The following is a 21,541-nucleotide window of genomic DNA, read 5'->3' on the forward strand; positions in this document are numbered from 1 at the left end:
CCACTAGAGATTCTGTGAATTATTTTGCTAAAGCTTTGTTGTTTGCCACTGTTGCTAATGCCCTGGGAAGGTAGTTGCAACAAAATAACACAGGTAAAAAAAACCTTCCATGACCCCTGGTGTTTTCCTTAGAAAGTCAGATAATACATTTTCTACTGCCTTCTACTTATAGCAGTGGTTCTCAACCTGTGGGTCGTGACCCCTTTGGGGGTCGAATGACCCTTTCACAGGGGTCGCCTGAGACCATCGAAAAACAAAAAGATATTTACATTACGATTCATAACAGTAGCAAAACTACAGATATAGAGTAGCAATGAAAATAATTTTATGGTTGGGGGTCACCAAAACATGAGGAACTGTATTAAGGGGTTGTGGCATTAGGAAGGTTGAGAACCGCTGACTTATAGAGAGAGACTGGGGCAGACTGGGCTAAAAATATAACCTAGGAAAAGTTATGCCCAAACTTGAAATTTTGCTGGTTATTTGGGTGGCTAGGATTTAAGTATTAGTAAATGAGTCTCTTGTTTACATAAACTTTTTTCAGTTGTGACCAGTTACGCCCTCGCTAAAGGATCTAGAAATGATTCAGAGAAAGAAGCTCACTTTCTCAATAATAAATTAATAAGAATTTGAAAATTTTCCTAGGCTGAGGATAAAAGGTGATTTGCTTGCTTTCTGGAAGTAGGTGCTTAGTGTTGGTGGAAGAGAGAAAAATTGAAGGGGCTGAAGGGAAGTGTAAAAGCAGCTCTCAGTGGTTGAGGTGAAAGCATTTTCCAACACTGAGGAGAACATCTCTTTATGTTAGGCATAGCTGAGAGAATCTTAAAAAACAATGTCTAAAGTTCAATTTAAGGTTGTTTCCGTTCCTGATTCTGCTGCAATTTCCCGACATCATCCCTAATCAATAGCCTAACATAAGTGTATTTTGAAAAATGAAAGGGGAGAAGCCAAGAAGGCAAAAGGAATGGAGAATTTAATGAGAGCCAGCACCTGGGATAAGAAGAAAGTGGATGCCACATTTCATTATTTTACCGTTGTTAAAAAAACAAAATCCAAGTGAATAAATTTTAAAGATCTTATTGGCTTTGCTCAATGACTCAGGAATCAGGGCAGTATCCAATCAAACAGATAGAAAAGCATTCCAAAGAGCTATCCATGTCAAGAGACTTTTCTAGGCAGAAGGGAGCAGGGACAAGCAAGTTATACTAGATGGATTGGTTATGGCAAGGTTACTTTTCTTAGGCGATGGCAGGGGCAGACCAGGCAGATTACCTAATTGGTCTGACCAGACAATTCCTAATTGACTGGTTTAAGATTCCATTTGTGGGAGAGTTGAAACTGTAATCAAGTTTTGTTTTGGTTATGTGGGGCTTAGCATATAAGCAACCCCATTTTGGTCTGTTGTCTTGTTTTTAACATCCCTAAAAGTCTAAGAGAGAGAATTAGATTCACCACAGTCCTTGGTCCAGAACTCTAGCCATTTAAAGTCTTTTTAAAGTAAACATTAACATAAAGGCTTATCTCCAAAATATAGGTAAAAATAAAGCACACTTTTTTTTGTTTGTTTGATTATAAGTCATTCAGTTAAGTAGTTCATATACGTAGGTGAATTTCTTGGACTGCCTACCTAATGTGTAAACTGAATTGAGTGTTTATTTAAGTCTTTATATCTACAACATCCTATTTTTATTTTCCTATCTCAGTGTTTCTAACATATTTTCATTAATATGTTTTTAACATTTAAGGGAAGATGAAGTTTAAGGAAATTTAAGGAGACATATACGCTTGTAAATGTGTGTTTGTTCATACTTATTTGAAGAGGTATATTTATTTATCCACTTATTTATACATCTACTTATCTTTTATACAAAGTGGATAAGACAATTATAATTGTTAAGGATTGTATCTACATCTTTCTTCTTCTAGGGGTTTTCCTTTTTTTTCTTCTCTTTTAATGAGTAAATAATGAAAAATAAATGAATAAAGCCATAAAATTAATTTTCAGAAGGGTACTAAGAAGAAATTAAATCCCAAATGCCAACACTGAGAAGCAACCATTATTGGCTGGGAAGACATAACTTCATATAAGTCCTGCAGTGTGCGGGGTCTGGCTTACAAGAACTAACTGTCAGTGTCTCTTCCCATTTTTGCATTCAGGGACATTATATTGGTAGATTGAAAATCAGCCATGGTGGGAGTGTTTACATCATGGACATCGGCTTCATTCCAGGGCTTTTGTTGTATTTCGGTTGTTGTTGTTTTGAAAGCCAGTTATGAAACACTTACAAGCACACACACAACACATATATCTATCATAGGAACAGATATGGAAAGACAGACACGCATTTCCATATAGAGACAGACAAAAAATACTCCATGGTTTACATCATATTTTAAAGTAAAATGTATTCAATTTAAAATTATTCTCAAATTTTAGGAGAAAAAGAAGTAGAAGTGAAACTAAAGGAATTGCTAAACTTTATTGACATTTTCTAGTTTGGTTGGTGGGAAGATGTGCTCTTCCAGACGCTATGTAATCTACAGGAAATGCTTATGCTTTGGGGAAGGGGAGGAGAGAGAGTTCTTCCATTAGTCTGTCCTGAGTGCTCTAGCCACCTTGGTCTCTCTGGATTTTTCAACTCCATCTTTTCAATGCAGGGAGTCCACAGAGTTCTGCCTGGGTTCCCTATCTTTGCTCTGCAGCCTCAAAACTCTCTCAAAGCAGTAAGCTGGGTCAAGCAATTACAGGACTCACCTCATTTTACCCATCTCTCAGTGATGACTATCCTTATTGCCTGATGCCCAGTGTATTTCAAACCATTGTTTCTTAACTTTGTTCTTTATTTTTGATGAGAGTTCATTGTTTTAAATTAGTTTCAGGTGTACAAAGCAACATAATAATTAGACATTTACACCTCTCACAAAGTGATAACACCCCTCCCCCAAGCTACTACCCCTCTGACATCTTATATAACTGTTACAATACCATTGACTATCTTCCTTATGCTATACTCCACCTCCTGTGACTATATATATATATATATATATTATTTATATTATAGTTGACATACATTATATACACTATTATTCGACTTCAGCTGCAGTTGTACAATGCATTTGTCACACATCTACACCGTCTATGAAGTGATCCCCTTGGTAAGTCCAGTGCCCATCTGGCACCTTACATAATCTTTACAACATTGTTGATTATATTCCTCATACTGTATTTCATATCCCCATGACAGTATTCAAACCATTGTTTCAATCTGTTCCTTCCATTATTTGGTTTTGTCAAGCGGGAGAATAAATTCAGTCTTTTATTCTAATTTGGCTAGGAGTACAAACTTGATATTTATGCAAATATAAGATATTTTTCAAATTGTGTTTATACTGTAGATGGTTTAGCATTACTTGTCAATTGCTTCATTAATTCTCTACCTTTAAAGAAATAATTGAGACATTAAGTAAAATATTATATAGTGAAGTCTTGATAAAATGAAAGGTGCCAGCTAAATATTGGTCATTTTCAGAAAATGATTTGTAGGTTTGTGATATGCATCAGTTCTGCTTTTAGAATAGGCCATGATATCTGCATTTGTCCTTTTTGAATCTAAAGCTGAATACTGTAATGCTGCTACTGCTTTTGTATTAACATTCATGGAAAGTACAATCTTATATGTTCTATTAGGGCAACAATAATGCATATCCTAGTCATAATGTACATTCATTATCAGGCATAATGTTTAGTAAATAGAAGTCACAATAAATATCATTGAATTAATGTAGAGGTTCAAGAACTGTAAATTAGTGAGTTCATATATAGTTTAGAGAACACTTATCACAATTAAAATTCTTGAACATATACTATTAATATTGTTTAAAGAGAACTATATTAATGTTAACTAAGTGTTTTTTCTTTAGAAATGTATGTCTTTAATGAAATGTACTCATCTCTGGGAATTCTGCAAGAACTAATTAGCATCACTTTTATACACATTACAGATTGTGTTTGCTCACTTGTATTAATATTTATGTATTGAACAAATATATTTGTATATTATGCAAATGGATTTTTGCCATAATAAATCACATTGTTAAATGATTTAAGCTGTTGTGTAAAACACTTAGAACATAAAAATAATACTGTTAAAAGTAATAATATATGTTCTCTTGTATCAGGTATCATAAAAGATTAGATAATTTTCATATCAGTTTTTCATATATTTAGGGAATTCTCCCTAAATAGTATTAATATTTTTCAAAAGATTATTTTCTTATAATTTTTCTAAAATAAATTTCATAAGTATTTCTTCTTAAATAGAACAAGATATGTTTAAATTTAATAATAATTCAGGTATCAACACTTGAATCATTAAGTACTGTTTTATTGCTATAATATATTAATATCGTTAGAAGTCTATGTGAAGTTGATGGCCTCTACTTGAAATGTTTCCTACTTTCTGTGCCTTTATAAATATATCAGTGTTTTTATAGTTTTCCTCTCTTCTTCATTCTGAGGCTTCCAAATGGCCCTTTTCACGTTTGTAGTGATTCTTTCATCTCCAGACTAACTTCCCCATTCTTCTAATAAAGCATGGACCTCATAATAAAGGCTTCACTGTAGCCTTTTTAAGTGTTAGAAGCATTTCTTCTTTTTCATCCTGTCTGGTTCTTAAATGGAAATTGTTCTTTGACATTTTACATTTTATCATCACTGTCACATCTAGAAGAAAAATCACATATATAAACCATACCCAAGCATAGGATGATAAAGCTTACATCTGGAAAAGACCAAAATACCCCTGAAAAGTATGTAATGGACTGATTTTTTTCTTGCTATTTTTAAATTACTCTCTTTGTCTTTAACCTTTGGCATCAGGCAATAAGGACAACCATTTTAATTATGTGTTTTGGTGTGGGCCTCTGGGTTTATCTTGTTTGGGACTCTGCACTTTCTGGACTTGTATGTGTATTTCCTTTGCCAGGTTAGGGGAGTTTTCTGTCAGTTTTTCAAAATAGGTTTTAAATTCCTTGCTCTCTCTCTCTTCCTTCTGGGACCCTGTGATGTGAATATTGGCACACTTGATGTTGTCCCACAGGTCTCTTAAATTATCCTTATTTTATATTATTTTTTTTTCTTTTTGCTGTTCTGATTGGTTTTTTTCTGTCACCTTGTCTTCCAGATCAGATCACTGCTTCAGTCTTCTGCTTCATCTAAACTGTTGTTGATTCCATATATTATATTCTTTATTGCAGTTATTGTATTCTTCATATCTGACTGGTTCCTTTTAATGATAGTTATATCTTTTTTGAGGTTCTCAGTGAGTTAATCTGTTCTTTCCTTAATTTCACTGAGCATCCTTATAACCAGTGTTTTGAACTCTGTACCTGGTAGATTGCTTGTCTCCATTTTGTTTAGTTTTTTTTTTGGGAATTTTGTCCTGTTCTTCAGTTAGAACATGTTTCTTTGTCTACTCATTTTGGCAGACGTCCTGTGTTTGTGTCTATGTATTAGGTAGATGTGGTACATCGTCCAGCCTTGGCAGAGTGGCCTTATGCAATAGGCGTCCTGTGAGATCCAGTGGCACAGTCTCCCTGTGTACCTGAGCCAGGCGCTCCAGAGTTGTCCCTTGTGGACTGTGTGTGCTCTGCTGCTGTAGTTGAGCCTTGATGGCTGTTGGCACATCAGTGGGTGGCACTGACCTCCAGTCTGACTGGCTGTGAGAGCTAGCCTTGACTTCAGTGGACAAGCTATTATACAGGAGCTGATTTCATGGAGCAGGAGTCACTTTAACAGGGTTGTGGTGCCAGCTGAGTCTGCCTTTCAGGGTGTCATTTCTGCAGTTGGCTGGGTGGTGTTCTGGTGTGGGCTGAAGCGCCCACCAAGAGTTTTGGTTCTGGAACCTCTTAGGAGGGGCTCCAGACAAAAGATGCACAAGTGTGAACTATGGGCCAGGGGTGACTGGCTCACCTGAGTGAGGGTTAACTGATACTCTACAGCAGAGTGAACTGCAGGATTTCTTGAGGCTGAGGAAAGAGCCAGCAGCAGCCAGAGATGAATTTCTTCGCATGAAGAGAAGTGTACATGAGAGACCCACAGCAATAGTTTCGTGTCTCTGAAGAGCCCCGGAAAGTGCCCACTATGGTAACATTACCCAACTGGGTCTGTGGGCTCATTGCCAGTGGCACACAGGGAAGCCAAAGTCTGAGGCAAGAGGTTTTTTGCAGAGACCAGGATTTATTTGTGAGGGAGCCAGACAAGGAGACCAGAGAAACTAAATCATAAACAGTCTCCTATACTGATATAAAGTCTCTTTAAATGATAAGAGTGACTCACCATGCCTCATCTGTGTGTACAAACAACATAGTTCATGCCGCACACCTACTTTCCATCTGGGAGTCTGGAATTTTGATACATGCTCGGAAGAAGGTGCCCACGTGACCACTCTCTAATTAAAAACCTTAGGCATTGAATCTCTAATCAGCTTCCCTGGTGGACAACACTTCACATATGTTGTCAAACTCGTTGATGGAGGAATTAAGCATGTCCTGCATGACTCCACTGAGAGAGGATCCTTGAAAGCTTGTGCTTGGTTTCCTGCAGATTTTACTCTTTTTACTTGCTGCTTTTGCTTTGTAGCCTTTTGCTATCATAAATATGTAGCTTTCAATATACTCTATTTGAGTCCTTAGCGTCCTTTTAGTAAGCCACCAAACCTGAGAGTGTTGGGGACCTCTAATATATAGAGTGGATTGAAATGTCTATGTTAAGATGCAAAGATTCTAAATAAAAATATTTATTGAATGCATACGTACTACATGAATGGAATTATGGTCAGTGAAACCAAGACAAGTAGCCTAGACCTATTTTAGGGAATTCACAGTATGTTGGCTATGTCTGCATATAGGAGTATATAAAAAAAACATTTAACTAAGGAAAATACAAGAAATTTATCTCAATGGGAGTTTTGAAGATGTAGACACCTCATCTTGTTCAAATTATCAGGAAAGCGGGAGACATGTAAGTCATGCTTAAAAGAACAAGTAGGTTTTGGCAGGTTATGATATCTGGAGTCAGGAGGAGGGGAGTTTTGGAAGGTTTCCCTTCTAAAGTTTCCCTTGAAACTTTGCAAAGGGATAGAAAGTATCATAAAGTAGTGAAGTACAGAATATATTGAGGAGATAAAATAGAATGAGTGTTATTTGTGGGACAAAGTGGAATTTTCAAACGCTCTTGTTTAAAAAATCCTAATAATTTGAATGTTTTATTTATAGCTCACTTCCATGCAAAACTTATGGATTATTGTAGAAGACCCATCAAAATTATATAGCTTTTTAACAGTGTCTTTCTTAAAGTCAGGCATAGAATTGATATTTTACTGGCTTCTAATTATGCTTTTTCTTTTCTGCGTCTTCGTTGTTCAGGTCCATAATGAGTGAGAATTGGGACTCAAACTCTTCAGAAAACTGGCATCACATTTGGAGTGTCAATGACACAAAGGATTATCTGTACTCAGCTATCAATATTACCTATGTGAACTACTATCTTCACCAGGCTCAAGTGGCGGCGATCTTCATTATTTCTTACTTTCTGATTTTCTTCCTATGCATGGTGGGAAATACAGTGGTCTGCTTTATTGTAATGAGGAACAAACATATGCACACAGTCACTAATCTCTTCATCTTGAACCTGGCAATCAGTGATTTACTAGTTGGCATATTCTGTATGCCTATCACGCTGCTAGACAACATTATAGCAGGTATGTTGACTTGTGCGCAGTGCAAAGATAATATGAGAACATGTCCCATCTCCTTGTAGCCATGGCAGGGTCATCCATTCATTCACAAATATTTATGGTGTTCCAAGACCTGCTCCAGGTACCTGTCCTCATGAGATCTACAGTCTAAAAGAGGAGAGGAGAAAGACTATAAACAAACATAGAAGTAGTCAGAGAATGATACGAATTATGGAGAAAAATAAAGCGGTGACAGAGATGAGGAGTGGATGCTGTTATTTTTATAGTGTTCATTGAAGGTCATCAGTGAATAGGACCTAGTATGTATTACCAAAGACTGAATTTGCTTAATGAAGTTCAGTGTTCATATAATATAGTATAAATATAATTGAGAACATTATGGATTGTAAAATTCAAGGAACTAAGAAGTTTGGTTTCAACTAATGCAGTCTTCTGTCTGCATTAGATATTTAGGCCCTCTTGTGGTTAGCTAGAGAGATTTCCAACAGTTTTTTGATGGAAGATGGAGCAGTAGTCCTAATGATTTCTCAAAAAATGTTAGTTTCATCAGTGGTAACTTATGTGTGCAACAATAAGTAATGGCTAGTAATTATCATAGAATATTTTTGGCCTATATTACTACTTATTTTGCACTACATTGTATACTCTATACATGCAAGAACAGTGTCTCTTCAGCTCCCAGTACAGTTTTGGTACATAGGACCTGCTTAAGAAATATTTGTTGTGTTAATTAATGAATAGTACTCAAATATTAATATTCCTAATCTATAAGATAAAAATGAAACAATAGCAACATACTGAAAATATTTAGAGCAGCATGAGCCATATCATCATTTTTTCATAGCATTCAACATCAGTTTACAGAAGAAGTTTCTCTATAGAGTTTGCCTGTTTCCTTCCTTTCTCTGGAATGGGAGCCAGGGAGAGTTCAAAATGCCTAGTCTATCATTGTGTGCTTATAGAGTCTGTATCTTTGTGATGTTTATCACTTAAAAAACAATATTGAGAATGTAGATTTTCAAGATACTGTGCAAGGCAAAAAGAGAGTGAAAACATTGATAAAAAGCACCATTATTATTCTCAAGAAACCTATTTCACCAATAAGAAATGTTTTCATTATTTCCCATGTAAATATTTATAATTAAATTATTATTTAAAAAATTTTCACATACATTACCCTTCCTAATCTTTGATTCCCATCTTAGGAGGCAGTCACATTCAGCATTCTTTGCCTTTTTTTTTTGGTATTCACTATCATATTTCTAAGTTACATGTTTTCATTATATTTCCTTTTAACTGTAGACAACCAGTGTTCCTCACCAAACCCCACTGAAATGACAGCACTAGGACAAGCGAGCATAAATGTATAGAAACTGAGGGTCAGATACTACTGAATGTGAAGTTGAGAAAACAATAAGATTGGCTGAAATTCTGTGTCAATACAATCACACACATTTATGCACAACCACAAATACACATTCACACAAATATATGTTCAGACTCTCTTTACCTCCTCTCATTCTCTCAATATAAGGATATAGCTTTTGGTTAAATCAACATTTAGAGTATACATTCTACATATTATTATATGTATCTGACCTCTGCTGAGCCAAGTAGAGTGCTATGATAACAATTTTTCTTTTATAAAATGTTTTTTTCCCTTGGATTTAATAAGGACATTGTATTTTTATTTGCTTAGTTTTGGGAGTGTACCTATCAGCAATGTATCTTCAGATTGTCATCCAGGAGTATTGATTTCTTGTCAATGCCTTCTGATGTAGCAGGTAACCTGTAAGTTACATATTTTTCCTGGAGCGTGCTCTCAGTAGTCCTGTTCCCACCCAGACACAGTGCTCTCCAGTCAGGGAGCTCAGCTATCACTCAGGGGTGTCCCTTCACTGAGACCTTAACAGTCTCATCACTTCTCTTAATCCCCTGTTTTCTGGATGCCATTTCTTTTTTCTTGGTTTATTTCTCTGTTAGTTTCCAGTGAAAATGCATTGAGATAAAAATGTTTGAGATCTTGTAGGTCTGTAAATGTCATTATTCTGCCCTCACACTTGATTAGTTAGCTGTATAAAGTATTCTAGGCTAGACATATTTTTCCCCTCAAAATATGTGAATAGATTGCTCTATTATTACTGCTGAGAAGCCTGGTATTACTGCTGAAAAATCGAATGTCATTTGACTCTTGCTTCTTTTACTTATAATTTCTATTTTGTCTTAAGATAAAATTTCTATTTTTGTCTTAAGCTCTTACTTAGGCCTTCTCTTTATCCCGTGTTCTAAATTTCAGGCAGTTATGCCTTGAAGTGTGTTTTTATTTTTCATTTACTAGGTCCTTTCAATCAAAAAATGAATGCCCTCTGATACTGGGGAATTTTTTTACAGAGTTTATTTCTGTTTTCCTATCTTCAATCATATTAATCAGATATTGGCAATTTTGAGTTGCCCCCTCCCTCTTTTTTTTTCTTTTTTTTTCTTCTATTTTCTGCTCCTTATATTCTATTTTCAAAGATTTTCTTAACTTTCTCTTCCAGACTTAATGATGAGTTCATTTCTATGATCACACTTTACATTCTTTGAGCTATTTTTATATTCTGTATGTTCCTTATACTATTATGCACATGTTTCATGCATAAAATGTGTTATATCTCTGAGGTTATTAGTAATAATTTTTGTTTGCTTTTTCATTTATCATCTACCAGATTCATATTGATTTTCTCTTAAATTTCTTTCTTCCTGTTTCTTTTAGACTCTTCCTTTTATATTTGAGGTTTTCCTGATGTCAACTCCTACTTAGCTGCTTGTTTCAGAATGAGGCACTGTGTGACGGCCTTGAACCTCTGCATGCCTGGGGATTGAGGTTAGGAACACTCTCAGCTTCATTAGTCTGGGCCATTTATTGGGAAATCCACAGCTGTTAAATCTGCATATCACTATTATTGGGAGGAGCACTTTCTCCAGAAAGAAATTCTCTGATCTGACTTAAGGATATAAGGCTGGCTATTGAATTCCAGACTGAGTGGGCCAGTGGTATTTCATGCAGAATGTATACTTTCATTTAAATCTTCTGCATCTTTGTGACATCCACTCCCTGTGCACCTGGTGACTCAGTCTGGAGCTACTATGATTCCACCTCCTTAGAAAGTACCCTCCTTTCTTCTACCCACCAGGAGAAAAGCCATTTGATTGCATTTATACATCATTCATCCAATTGTGTTATTTTCCCAACTTTACAGTCAGTAGTATCTGGTACGCCAGTTTCTATGGTTCTTTTTGTCCTAATGCTGTCATTTCAGTGGAGTTTGGTGAGGGAGATGAGATAAATCATGTGCTTATTTTTCCATTTTCAACCGATGGCTGTATACACACTTTTTGCATTTTTTTGTTGAAAAATAATACTATAACAAAGAAGTGTATTTTAGGACTGGGAAGACATGCTGTCTTTGGTTTATTCAGTAGAGTTACTCAAAACACCTATTTCAAAATGGTCTGGATGGATGATAAAATGGTGTTTTTTAAAAGATAGATTTTGATTACTTAGGTTATTGGGAATATTTTTAGTTAAGTAAGCATATTTTAAAAAAATAAATTACAGGATATTTTTTAAGAGATGAATTTTAAAAATCTGAGAAATATATAACATTCATCTTTTGGAAAACTAGAATATTTGCTAGTAGAAGAATAATGTTATTTACCTAAAATAGATGGATAGATGGATGTTTAGAATATAAAACTGCTATAATTTTACTAGCTTTTTAATAAACATTCTGGTAAATGAGGTTCGGTTAAGAAGGACTTCAGATAGGCTTCTTATGTTCATGGAAGTGCTTTTTATTCTCAAAGTATGACTAGCTCAGGCTGCTATATCAAAATACCACAGACTGGGGACTCAAACAGCAGACATTGATTTTTTTCACCATTCTGGAGGCTAGAAGTCCAAGATCAGTGGGCCAGCATGGTCAGGTTCTTGGTGACAGTACTTTTCCTGGTTTGTAGACAGTCACTCTCCTGCTGTGTGTTCACATGGCCTTTCCTCAGTGCATTCATGTGGAGAGAGAGATCTTTCTCTTCCTCTTTTTATATGATAAATTCCATTGTACAGGCACCACCTCATGGTCTCATCTAAACCTAATTATTTCCCAAAGGCTGCATCTCCAATTACTGTCACATTGGGGATTAAGGCTTCATTCAATACATGGATTGGGGGTAAGGACAAATATTCACTGCATAAAAAGTACCTATGTGGTAATTTGTCTCATTACAGTACATATAAATAAATATTAACTTTATTCTACATGTAACTTCTGATTCCTCATAATTTATGGGGTACATTTCCAAATTCAAAGACTGATTTTCTTCCTGTTTTATTCATTTAAAGGACATTATTGTATAAGGGTTACTTGTCCAGACTATGGAACCATACAGTTAGGATTCAAATCCTTAATATGTTGCTAACTAGCTATGGGAAAGGCATGTGATATCTGTGTGTTACCTAGTCTATATCATGAGGAGAATAATAAAGTCTTCAAAAGCCTATTGTGGAGATTAGGTATGTTAATAGATACAAAGTACTTATTACAGTGCCTACAATGTTGTAAGTACTATATAATTTTGATATTATCGGGTTGTTGGAAAAGTCATGACATATTTTTTTCTCTGTTTTTCATTGCAAAAATGCGTCATGACTTTTCCGACAACCCATTTTTATTATTTGTATACTGAAAAACAGAGCTCTGGAGATATTAATGAAAATAATGGAAAACATTGTTTCCTGAATATCATTTAGGAAAGTTGTATTGGTCTTGATTTCATGCCTTTTTGTTTATATTTTCAGTGAAATTAAAAAAAAATCTCCTTTTTTTTTTTTTTTTTTCAGGATGGCCATTTGGAAGCACAATGTGCAAAATCAGTGGATTGGTCCAGGGAATATCAGTTGCAGCTTCAGTTTTTACTTTGGTTGCAATATCAGTGGATAGGTAAGTCAACACCAAAATCTGAATCCAGGAAAAATGTGCATGTCTTCAGTTAATCTGTCTAACCAGAGGAAAATGTATAATCTATAAAATTGCAGCAATATCTGCCAAAATATTTGTATCCATGCTACCTACCCCTTTAAGAGAAAGATATATCTATATTTCTCTTTGTGTATGTGTACGTGTACGTCTACATCTATATCTGTACCTGTACCTGTACCTGTGTCTGTATCTGTATCTATATCTATATACTGGGGGTGCCAAAAAAATGTATGCAAATGGACACTTTGGCCAATGTTGCTCAAGCAGTAGTTCGTGCCATAATCAGAAGTGTCTGGACGCTGATGGTAACCACTTTGAGCACCTCTTATAATTTCAGAAGTCAAACGTGACTTGTATTCATCTTGTTATCAGTATATATTGAGTATTAAGATTTTAATACAGTTTTCCTTTCTTAAAGTGTGTACACAAATTTTTTTTTGGCACCCTCTGTATATAAGAAGGTCGCACTCCCATTTACTATCCCATTGGGGATTATATTTTCAACATATGGATTTTGGGGTCACTCAAACATGCAACCCATAACAGTGTAGTTTTACTATTTTCACACCAGAATCTTGAATTTTCTAATGGTGGAAATGTAAATGTGCTGAAATGTATTTAAAATTTTATCCATATTTTAAGATAAAATTCATTAATACATTCATTTATAAACATTGTTAATCTGTGCTCAGCACTAGGCTGGGTTGTGTCACATCTAAATATAGTATATATGTGCTCGTATATATACATATACACACATACACACACACACACACACACAAAAGCTTCAGGAATAAGAAACAAAAACTATTAAATGTCCATGTTTTAAAATAAAATTATTAAGGATGATACATGTCTTCATTCCAGCTGCTATAATGAGATACCATAGATATCGTGGCTTAAACAGCAGATGTTTATTTCTCACAGTTCTGGAGGCTGGGAAGTCTAAGATCAGGATCCCAGTAGATGCAGTGTCTGTTGGGGGACCACTTCCTGGTTTCAGAGGGCCCTCTTTTTGTATCCTCACATGGTAGAGAGCACAAGCTCTCGTCTCTTATTTTCTTAAAAGTGCACTAATCCCATCATGAGGACTCCACTCTCATGTCCCTATCTCAACCTAATCACTCCCCAAAGGTCCCACCTCCATATAACATTTCACTGGGGAGCTAGCTTTTCAACATATGGATTTGGGGGACACTCAAACATGCAGTCCATAACAGTATAATTCTACTATTTTCACACTAGAATCTTGAACTTTCTAATGGTGGAAATGGAAATGTGCTGAAATATATCCATATTTTAAGATAAAATTCATTAATACATTCATTTATAAACATTTAACAGTGTGCTGGTACTAGGCTGGGTTGTGTAGCATCTAAACATATTAGACAATATGCTGTCTCAGAAAGTTCACACTCTGGTAAGGGTAGACACATTAACAAACACCTACAAATAATACTGTTTAATATGGGTCCAGTATTTATATAACAACTGTGCAAGGAGAAAGTGATCAAGCTACCTGTCAGGACAGGGAGTGGTGGGTTCATAGAAGAGGTGACGTATCTAAATCTGAGGGATCAGAAATTTACCTTGGGAAGAAATAGGGGAAGTGACATCTCTTACCTATCTACCTAGCATTTGAAATAGGAGAGCACTGATCCTGAGATGTGCAGAGAGGCAGTTAAACTGGAACACAATTTGAGCTGGTGAAGTAGCACGTTAGGCTGTAGAAAGAGGCAAAAAGTGGATTTTATATGTCTTCCTTCCAAGTTTAAACATTGTCTTTAAGACGACAGAAAGCTATTGAAGTTTTTTAAACAGGGGAATGATGACAAATTTTCACTTTGGAAAACCAGATAGAAATGATTTGGAATTATGTAAAATTAGAGACAGGGAGAACATTTAAGAAACTTTTGTAACTCAGATGGGAGAGGATGCATGTATTTATTAAGGCAGTGGCAATGGCAATTAAGAGATACTTGAGAAGGAAACTGAACAATGAACTGAAAGATGTCTTCCTAAGTGAAGGAACTGGATACACACACACACACACACGCACGCGCGCACACGCACGCGCGCACACACATGCAGAGAGAGAGAGAGAGATTTAAAAAGATGAAACATAGAATTGTTGATGTCAAAAAACTTGGTAGATTGTATTTTTAATATTTATTATTTGCATCATTATTTATAATGTTTTAATCTATTTACCAGCACTTATCACGTAGATCTAGTTTATTTGGTTTGTCACGTAATCTATTTTATCTAGAGAATAGAATTTAAACATATGCTAACCACTATATGGCAAAGATACCTTTTTACATTAAATTTCCCAATTTATCTCCTGTTATTACTATTATACTATTTTTTTTACATACTACTTATTTGTTATAATAATACTTGTACTAATTTTATACTAGTAAGTAGTTATGCTAATACTAAATTATTTTAATGTGAATATATATAATAAATTTTATTCCTTAATTATATAATTATACATGCCATTTTACAGTGAATAAAAACCTATAATTTCCTGTTCATTTTTTACTTGAATCTTGAGATTATCAGGTTTTACTTCCACATTACATTTAGTATTAAATGTCCCTAAATTCTTTTTTCACTGTTTCTAGCATCATGCCTCCTGAACAGAGATTTAGAAATAAACATTGCTCTTCATTTTAAACACTAAATGAAGTTATAATAATAAATAAATTGTGCTATATTTATTTATGTGATGAATAATTGTACAATGATTAAAATTAATGAGCTAGGTCAACATATATCAAAATGCATAAATCTCAAAAGCATACAATCTTAAAGAAGTTATATAATGATACATATAACATGGTGCCACTATAAAATTTAAAATATTATAGATGCAGACTAGTACTCTAAAAGAATAAAAAACATGACAGTAGGGATACATGACAACTTCAACATTTCTGTGGAAAGAGGAAGATGAGGGAGGTTAAGTAGATCTACCATATGAATTTCAACTGTATCTGTAATGTTTTAGATTTTTTAAAAACTGATGAAAATATAGTCACCTGCTATAACTGATGGTTTAATTCACAGTGTTACTGCCTGTCTTCCCATCAATACATCACTTCTCTATTGCTATAGAGTCACCTATTGCTATACAACAAGTCATCTTCCAAAACAAACCACTTGGTGGCTTAGAATGGCAATATTTATTATGTTTCTGAATTTGTGATGTGGGAAGATTCAGCAAGCAGAGGTTGTCTCTGCTTCACGTGGCATCAGGTAGTGGTGGCATCAGGGAAGGGTCCAAGGTCAGGGATGAAGGTTCTCTTAGTCTCTCTTTGGTGTCTAGGCTGGGAAGACTTGAACAACTAGGAGAAGAAGTTGGGTTTCCTCAGGTACTCTATCTCTATTCGTTTCTCCACATGGGCTCTATAGCATGGCAACTTTAAGGTAGCCGGACTTCTTACATGTCAGTCCAAGGCTCTGAGTCTCCTAAGAGAGAGTGCCAGTTCCCCCACAAAAAAAAACTGAACAAAAAATCAGCTCCTTTTCTCATGTTCCCCAATCAGTGAATGTCAGGATCCCTCACCCAGTTCAAGTGAAAATCTTGAGATTTGTTCTTGAGACCTCCTTCTCTCTTTCACTTCTATCTTGTTGCTCTTTAAGTCTCATCAATTCCGGGTGCTAACTGGCCCTGAACCAGGTCACTATCCATTGTTGCTTGAGATTGAATACTGATATTTTTTTTTTCTAACTGGCTGTGATGATTAATTTTATGTATGAACTTGACTGGGTCACGGGGGTCGAGATATTTGGCCAAACAATATAGTTGGTTGTCTGCGAGGGTGTTTTGGATGAGACTGAATGAAAAGAATAGAGTAAATAGACTGAGTAAGGAAGATTGCCCTCCCTAATATTCAATCAGTTAAAGGCCTGAATAGAACAAAATGCTGACCCTCCTGCAAGTAAGAGAAAACTCCTCCTGCCTGGCTTTTGAGCTGGGACATCAGTCTTTTTCTCGCCTTCATACTTGAACTAAAACATTAGTTCTGGAGTGTCGAGCTTGCGGCTTTTGGACTAGAACTTACATCAGTAGCTTGCCTGGAACTACACCATTGAGTCTCCTGAGTCTCCATTTTGAGTCTCCAACTGCAGATCTTGAGATTTCTCATCCTCCATAATCGCATGAGGCAATTCCTTATAAACATCTTTCAATATATATCCTGTTGGTTCTGTTTCCCTGGAGAACCCTGACTGATGCACTGGCCAACTCCAAACTCTAGCATGATTTTAGCATAATTATACAATATTTCCATTGACTATTTTCTGGCAGGGAGCATTTTCTATTTTGTTCATCATTGCCTTTCTGAATACATATACATATATTTGTTGAATGATTAGATTTTTAAAAAAGTTTGAGTCCTTAATAGTTGGTTTAGAAAAAGAGCAAGGGCAAAATACCTAGAGTTGTGCCTATGAAGTTATCCATAATTTAAAGGTGGGTAAATGGGAGGATTCACTGGTTAGAAGACTGTAGGAAAACTTTGAGGTTAAGACAATAGGCCTTATACATTCAATGAAGTAAGTTTCAAAGGACAACAGAACAGTCAAGGTACAAACTCAGTAGTCATTATATGAAGATACGTCAGATAAATTAATTTGGAGTTGCTGCTGGACCTCTGAAAAGCTCTAAGTTTCCTTACCTGCACATCTGCAAAGTAATCATTTTCATAACATTTCAGTTTTATAGAGTCATCACAAAAATCAAAGAAGATTAAATAGGTGACAGTACTTTGAAAAATATAAAATGTTATACAGTTGCATAATGGTATGATTATCTTATAATTAAAATAATGAGCATCAGTAATAATAACTTCAAGAATCGCAATAACAAAATAGCAGTAAAATGAATGAGATTTACTCTACATACTGATGTTGAAATTCCATGATCACCAGAGAACACAGACCACTGGGAATGCGCGTAATCAGAATTCATAACGCTAACACTTAGACTCTTACAGCTGTGAAATAAACCACCAAAACACTTACTGGCTTAAAACGATACTGCTTCATGTTTCCCATGATTCTGTGGATTGGTTGAGTGCATCTATTTCTTCTGCTTACTGTGTTGTAGCGTTACCCTGGGAATTAAACCGGGGCTAGAACATCCTAGATGACCAGCCTCTCAGCCTCCAGGGGCTTTCTCCACATGGCTTGTCATCGAATTCAAGCTTCTTTACAACCTGGTAGCTGGCCTTCAAGAGGAAACATTCCAAAAGACAAGCCTCAGTGTGCTAGTACATAAAAAGCTTCTGTTTATGTCATGCTTGTTTGGCCAAGGCAAGTTACATGGCCAAGCACACAGATAACATGGGAGAGGACCACAGAAGGGCATGAAGATGAGCCTAAGAATATGGGCTCTGGAGCCGAACTACCTGTGTAAAAATCATGTGTAATTATGGGCAAGATTTTTACCTTTTCTCAGCCTGTTTTTCCATTTTTTTAAATGGTCAACTTAAAGAGATAATCCATGCAAACCAATGGAAAAGAGTCTGGAACAGTATTAAATGTTCATGTTCAATATATGTTAGTTACCACGATTACTTTTATTAATAGTGTCAGATGTACTGCACTTATTCATATTTTGAATTAAAATGTATCTCATATCAATGACAGAAAATGGCAATACATGCCTTTCTATTACTAATGGTAACTTTCTATGTTTTTGAGAGGCACGTGGGAATTACTTAAATACATTTAATTCACAACTCTGTCAGAAGTTATGAGGCAGTGCCTCACTGATATTTGCCTTTGGTTGCAGGTTTCGGTGTGTTGTCTACCCTTTTAAACCAAAGCTCACTGTCAAGACAGCCCTTGTCATTGTTGTGATCATCTGGGTGCTGGCCATTGCCATTATGTCTCCATCTGCAATAATGTTAGATGTACAAGAAGAAATTTATTACCGAGTGAAACTCAACTCCCAGAATAAAACCATTCCAGTCTACTGGTGCCGGGAAGATTGGCCCAGTATGGAAATGAGAAAGGTCTACACCACTGTGCTGTTTGCCAGTATCTACCTGGCTCCCTTGTCCTTCATTGTCATCATGTATGGAAAGATTGGACTTGTGCTCTTCAGGATGACAGTGCCCCACACAGGCAAGCAGAACCAGGAACAGTGGCAAGTGGTAGCCAAGAAAAAGCAGAAGGTCATTAAGATGCTCCTGATTGTGGCCCTGCTTTTTATTCTCTCCTGGCTGCCCCTCTGGACTTTGATGATGCTCTCAGACTATGCTGACCTGTCTCCAAGTGAACTGCAGCTCATTAACATCTATATCTACCCTTTTGCTCACTGGCTGGCCTTTTGCAATAGCAGCATCAACCCCATCATTTATGGCTTCTTCAATGAGAATTTTCGCCGTGGTTTTGAAGAAGCTTTTCACCTCCAGCTCTGCCAAAAAGGAGCAAAGCCCAAGGAAGCCTATGTCCTAAGAGCTAAAAACAATGCGGTCATAAATACAGCTCATCAGTTAACCCTGGAATCTGCAATTCAAAACCCACATGAGGAAATTTGCTATAGAAAAAGTGCTGAAAACCCCAAACAGGAATTAGTGATGGAAGAATTAGGAGGAGCTACCAATATCAGTGAGATTTAAAAAGAGCTCGTGTGATGATTTTAATTCTATGTGTTACATTGAAATATTGTTGCTTTCTATGGCTTTATGCTTCAATTCTTTCTAAGAATGTTCCAAAGGAAACATGTACGGAAAGCCCTCTCTGGAAAAAACAAAGTAAACAAAATGGTCTTATGTTCATAACCAATCTTATGTTATTTAAAATATGTACAGTGACTAATATACATGTTTGCCTGGATAAATCCATTTTCTAGGAACAGATTAAAAAGCCTCACCTTTTCCAACTTAGCCATTTATGTATGAGTCAAGCATGTGTACTATGTAGACACACACACACACACACACACAGATGCACACACACGTCCCCATATATGATAAATGGGCAGTAGTTAGCATGAGAGTACATATACATTTTGTTAGTTCTCCCTTTGCTTTTGTATTTGAAATTTTAGGTTAAAGAATTATCTGTTTGTGCTTTTGAAATGTACTTAGCTTTTTTTGAAATAAGAACTACAATAGTAAATATAAGGTATGGTATGTTTCTTTGTATTTAAAGGTTGATTTTTTTTTAAGAGTACAGTCAAAGTTAGGAAAATCATAACATTGTTCCATAGGAGTTATTGTTGGCTTTTTAATATTTTCATAAATGAAGTTTATACCCTAGCTGTTTCTTAGAGGTGATTTAGTTCCCAATTAAACCCCCTTATTAATAGAACCTCTTACATAAAAAAGCATGTCTTTTAATAATGCAGCAGTTGGCAGAATGGCAGCTCTCTTTTGAAGTGCTCAATCAGAGATGCTCAGAACTCATCATAAGACTCCCATAAAGTTTGTACAGAGCAAGAACAATTATTTCAAATTCCCTACTGAGCCCACATTTAAATCCAGTGTTCCTACTGGATTGGTAAATGAATGTTACTGTTATAAAGAGAATTGCATCCCTCTGGATTCTGCTGTTACAATTATGTCATGATAATATTTGTAAATGCTAGCTTTTATTCTCGGGTGAGATAAGTCCCTAGAAATTTGGAAATCATCAAACAAATAGTTTGGCAAATGAAAATAAATTTCTGGGCTTAGAACTATCATGTTTTTCCACTCATTTATGTAGTTCAAGCTAAAAGCTTTTCAACATTATAGGCCTTTGAGAAAATAATGTTGAGTTTTCAACTGAATTGAGTGATGTGATATTTGAATATGCAAGTGTTATTTCCTGCCATCAGGGAGGGCAACTTTTTGAAGTTTTAGATACAGAATTTGATTCTATATTTCTGTGCTCTGATTTACTGAAGTACTATTTACAGTTGGTGTACTTAGGTGTTGAAGGTTATTTTGTTAAGGACTATCACTTTCTGATGGGCATTCCCACATTCTACCAGCACCTGAAGACCATCATAACTAAATCCCATACCCCTGTTACCACATAAAGGGTAAGTCTACTGGGTGCTGCAGACAGCCATTTATGCTGATAAAGGTGTGCATTAAAAGAAAAAAAGCTTTATTTTATGGGTACTGATGAAAGGAGAACCGGCAGTGAAAATGCTCAAAGACCCAACCGAACTCTCCTTCCTCTTATTGGCAGTTGGTTTTAAAGGGTGAAATTGGGGGCCCAGGTCTTCAACGTGTGATCAGCTCATGGGTATCTTCTGACTGATTGGAGCTGGACTTACACAGAGATAGGAGTTCTGGCTCAGCACCAGCTAGTCTGGGGTTTACGTGACAGTGGTCAGCAAGACTCAGCAGTTTTCTAGCTAGTGGAGGTTTTTTTGTTTCTGTAAAAACAACTCAAGGTATACAGCAATATGTTATCGGTGTTCCTAGAGGGGGAACTAGTGCCCCCAAACCCTGATTTATGTCTGAGAAAGTTGAGTTAGGTGAATGTAAGGAAAAGGGGCTCCAGTCTGGTATCTTGCAAGCAAGAAACCGGGGGAGAAGGAGAGCCAGATGGGATTCGGGCTTGGTTTTTCACTCTTATCTGTTAACTATCTACCTTTTATCAACTTCAGCCCCTCACTACCTGTTCCCTAATGGTTGCAAAACTCTCTTCACTGAACCTCATCTTCGCTTTCAGTCTTAGTCTTTCAATAGCTGGCAGAGTCATCTTCCTGAAGTAGAGGTTCTCCTTTATAAAAACAACTTCAGAAGC

The 21,541-nt window shown here is 36.0% G+C and overlaps 1 protein-coding gene across 1 annotated transcript in view; it reads left to right on the plus strand.

The window, feature by feature from the left end:
• Nucleotides 1-20,169, plus strand: part of NPFFR2 (neuropeptide FF receptor 2) — a 64,371-nt gene extending 44,202 nt beyond the window's left edge. Inside the window, exons 2-4 of the mRNA XM_019665334.1 lie at nt 7,426-7,760; nt 12,640-12,739; nt 18,585-20,169. Coding sequence (XP_019520879.1) covers nt 7,433-7,760; nt 12,640-12,739; nt 18,585-19,416 — 1,260 coding nt within the window. The 5' untranslated portion in view covers nt 7,426-7,432 and the 3' untranslated portion in view covers nt 19,417-20,169. The remainder of the gene's footprint in view (nt 1-7,425; nt 7,761-12,639; nt 12,740-18,584) is intronic.
• The last annotated feature ends 1,372 nt before the right edge of the window (nt 20,170-21,541 follow it).

Source organism: Hipposideros armiger, unplaced genomic scaffold (assembly GCF_001890085.2).
Source record: "Hipposideros armiger isolate ML-2016 unplaced genomic scaffold, ASM189008v1 scaffold_439, whole genome shotgun sequence".
NCBI lineage: Eukaryota > Metazoa > Chordata > Mammalia > Chiroptera > Hipposideridae > Hipposideros > Hipposideros armiger.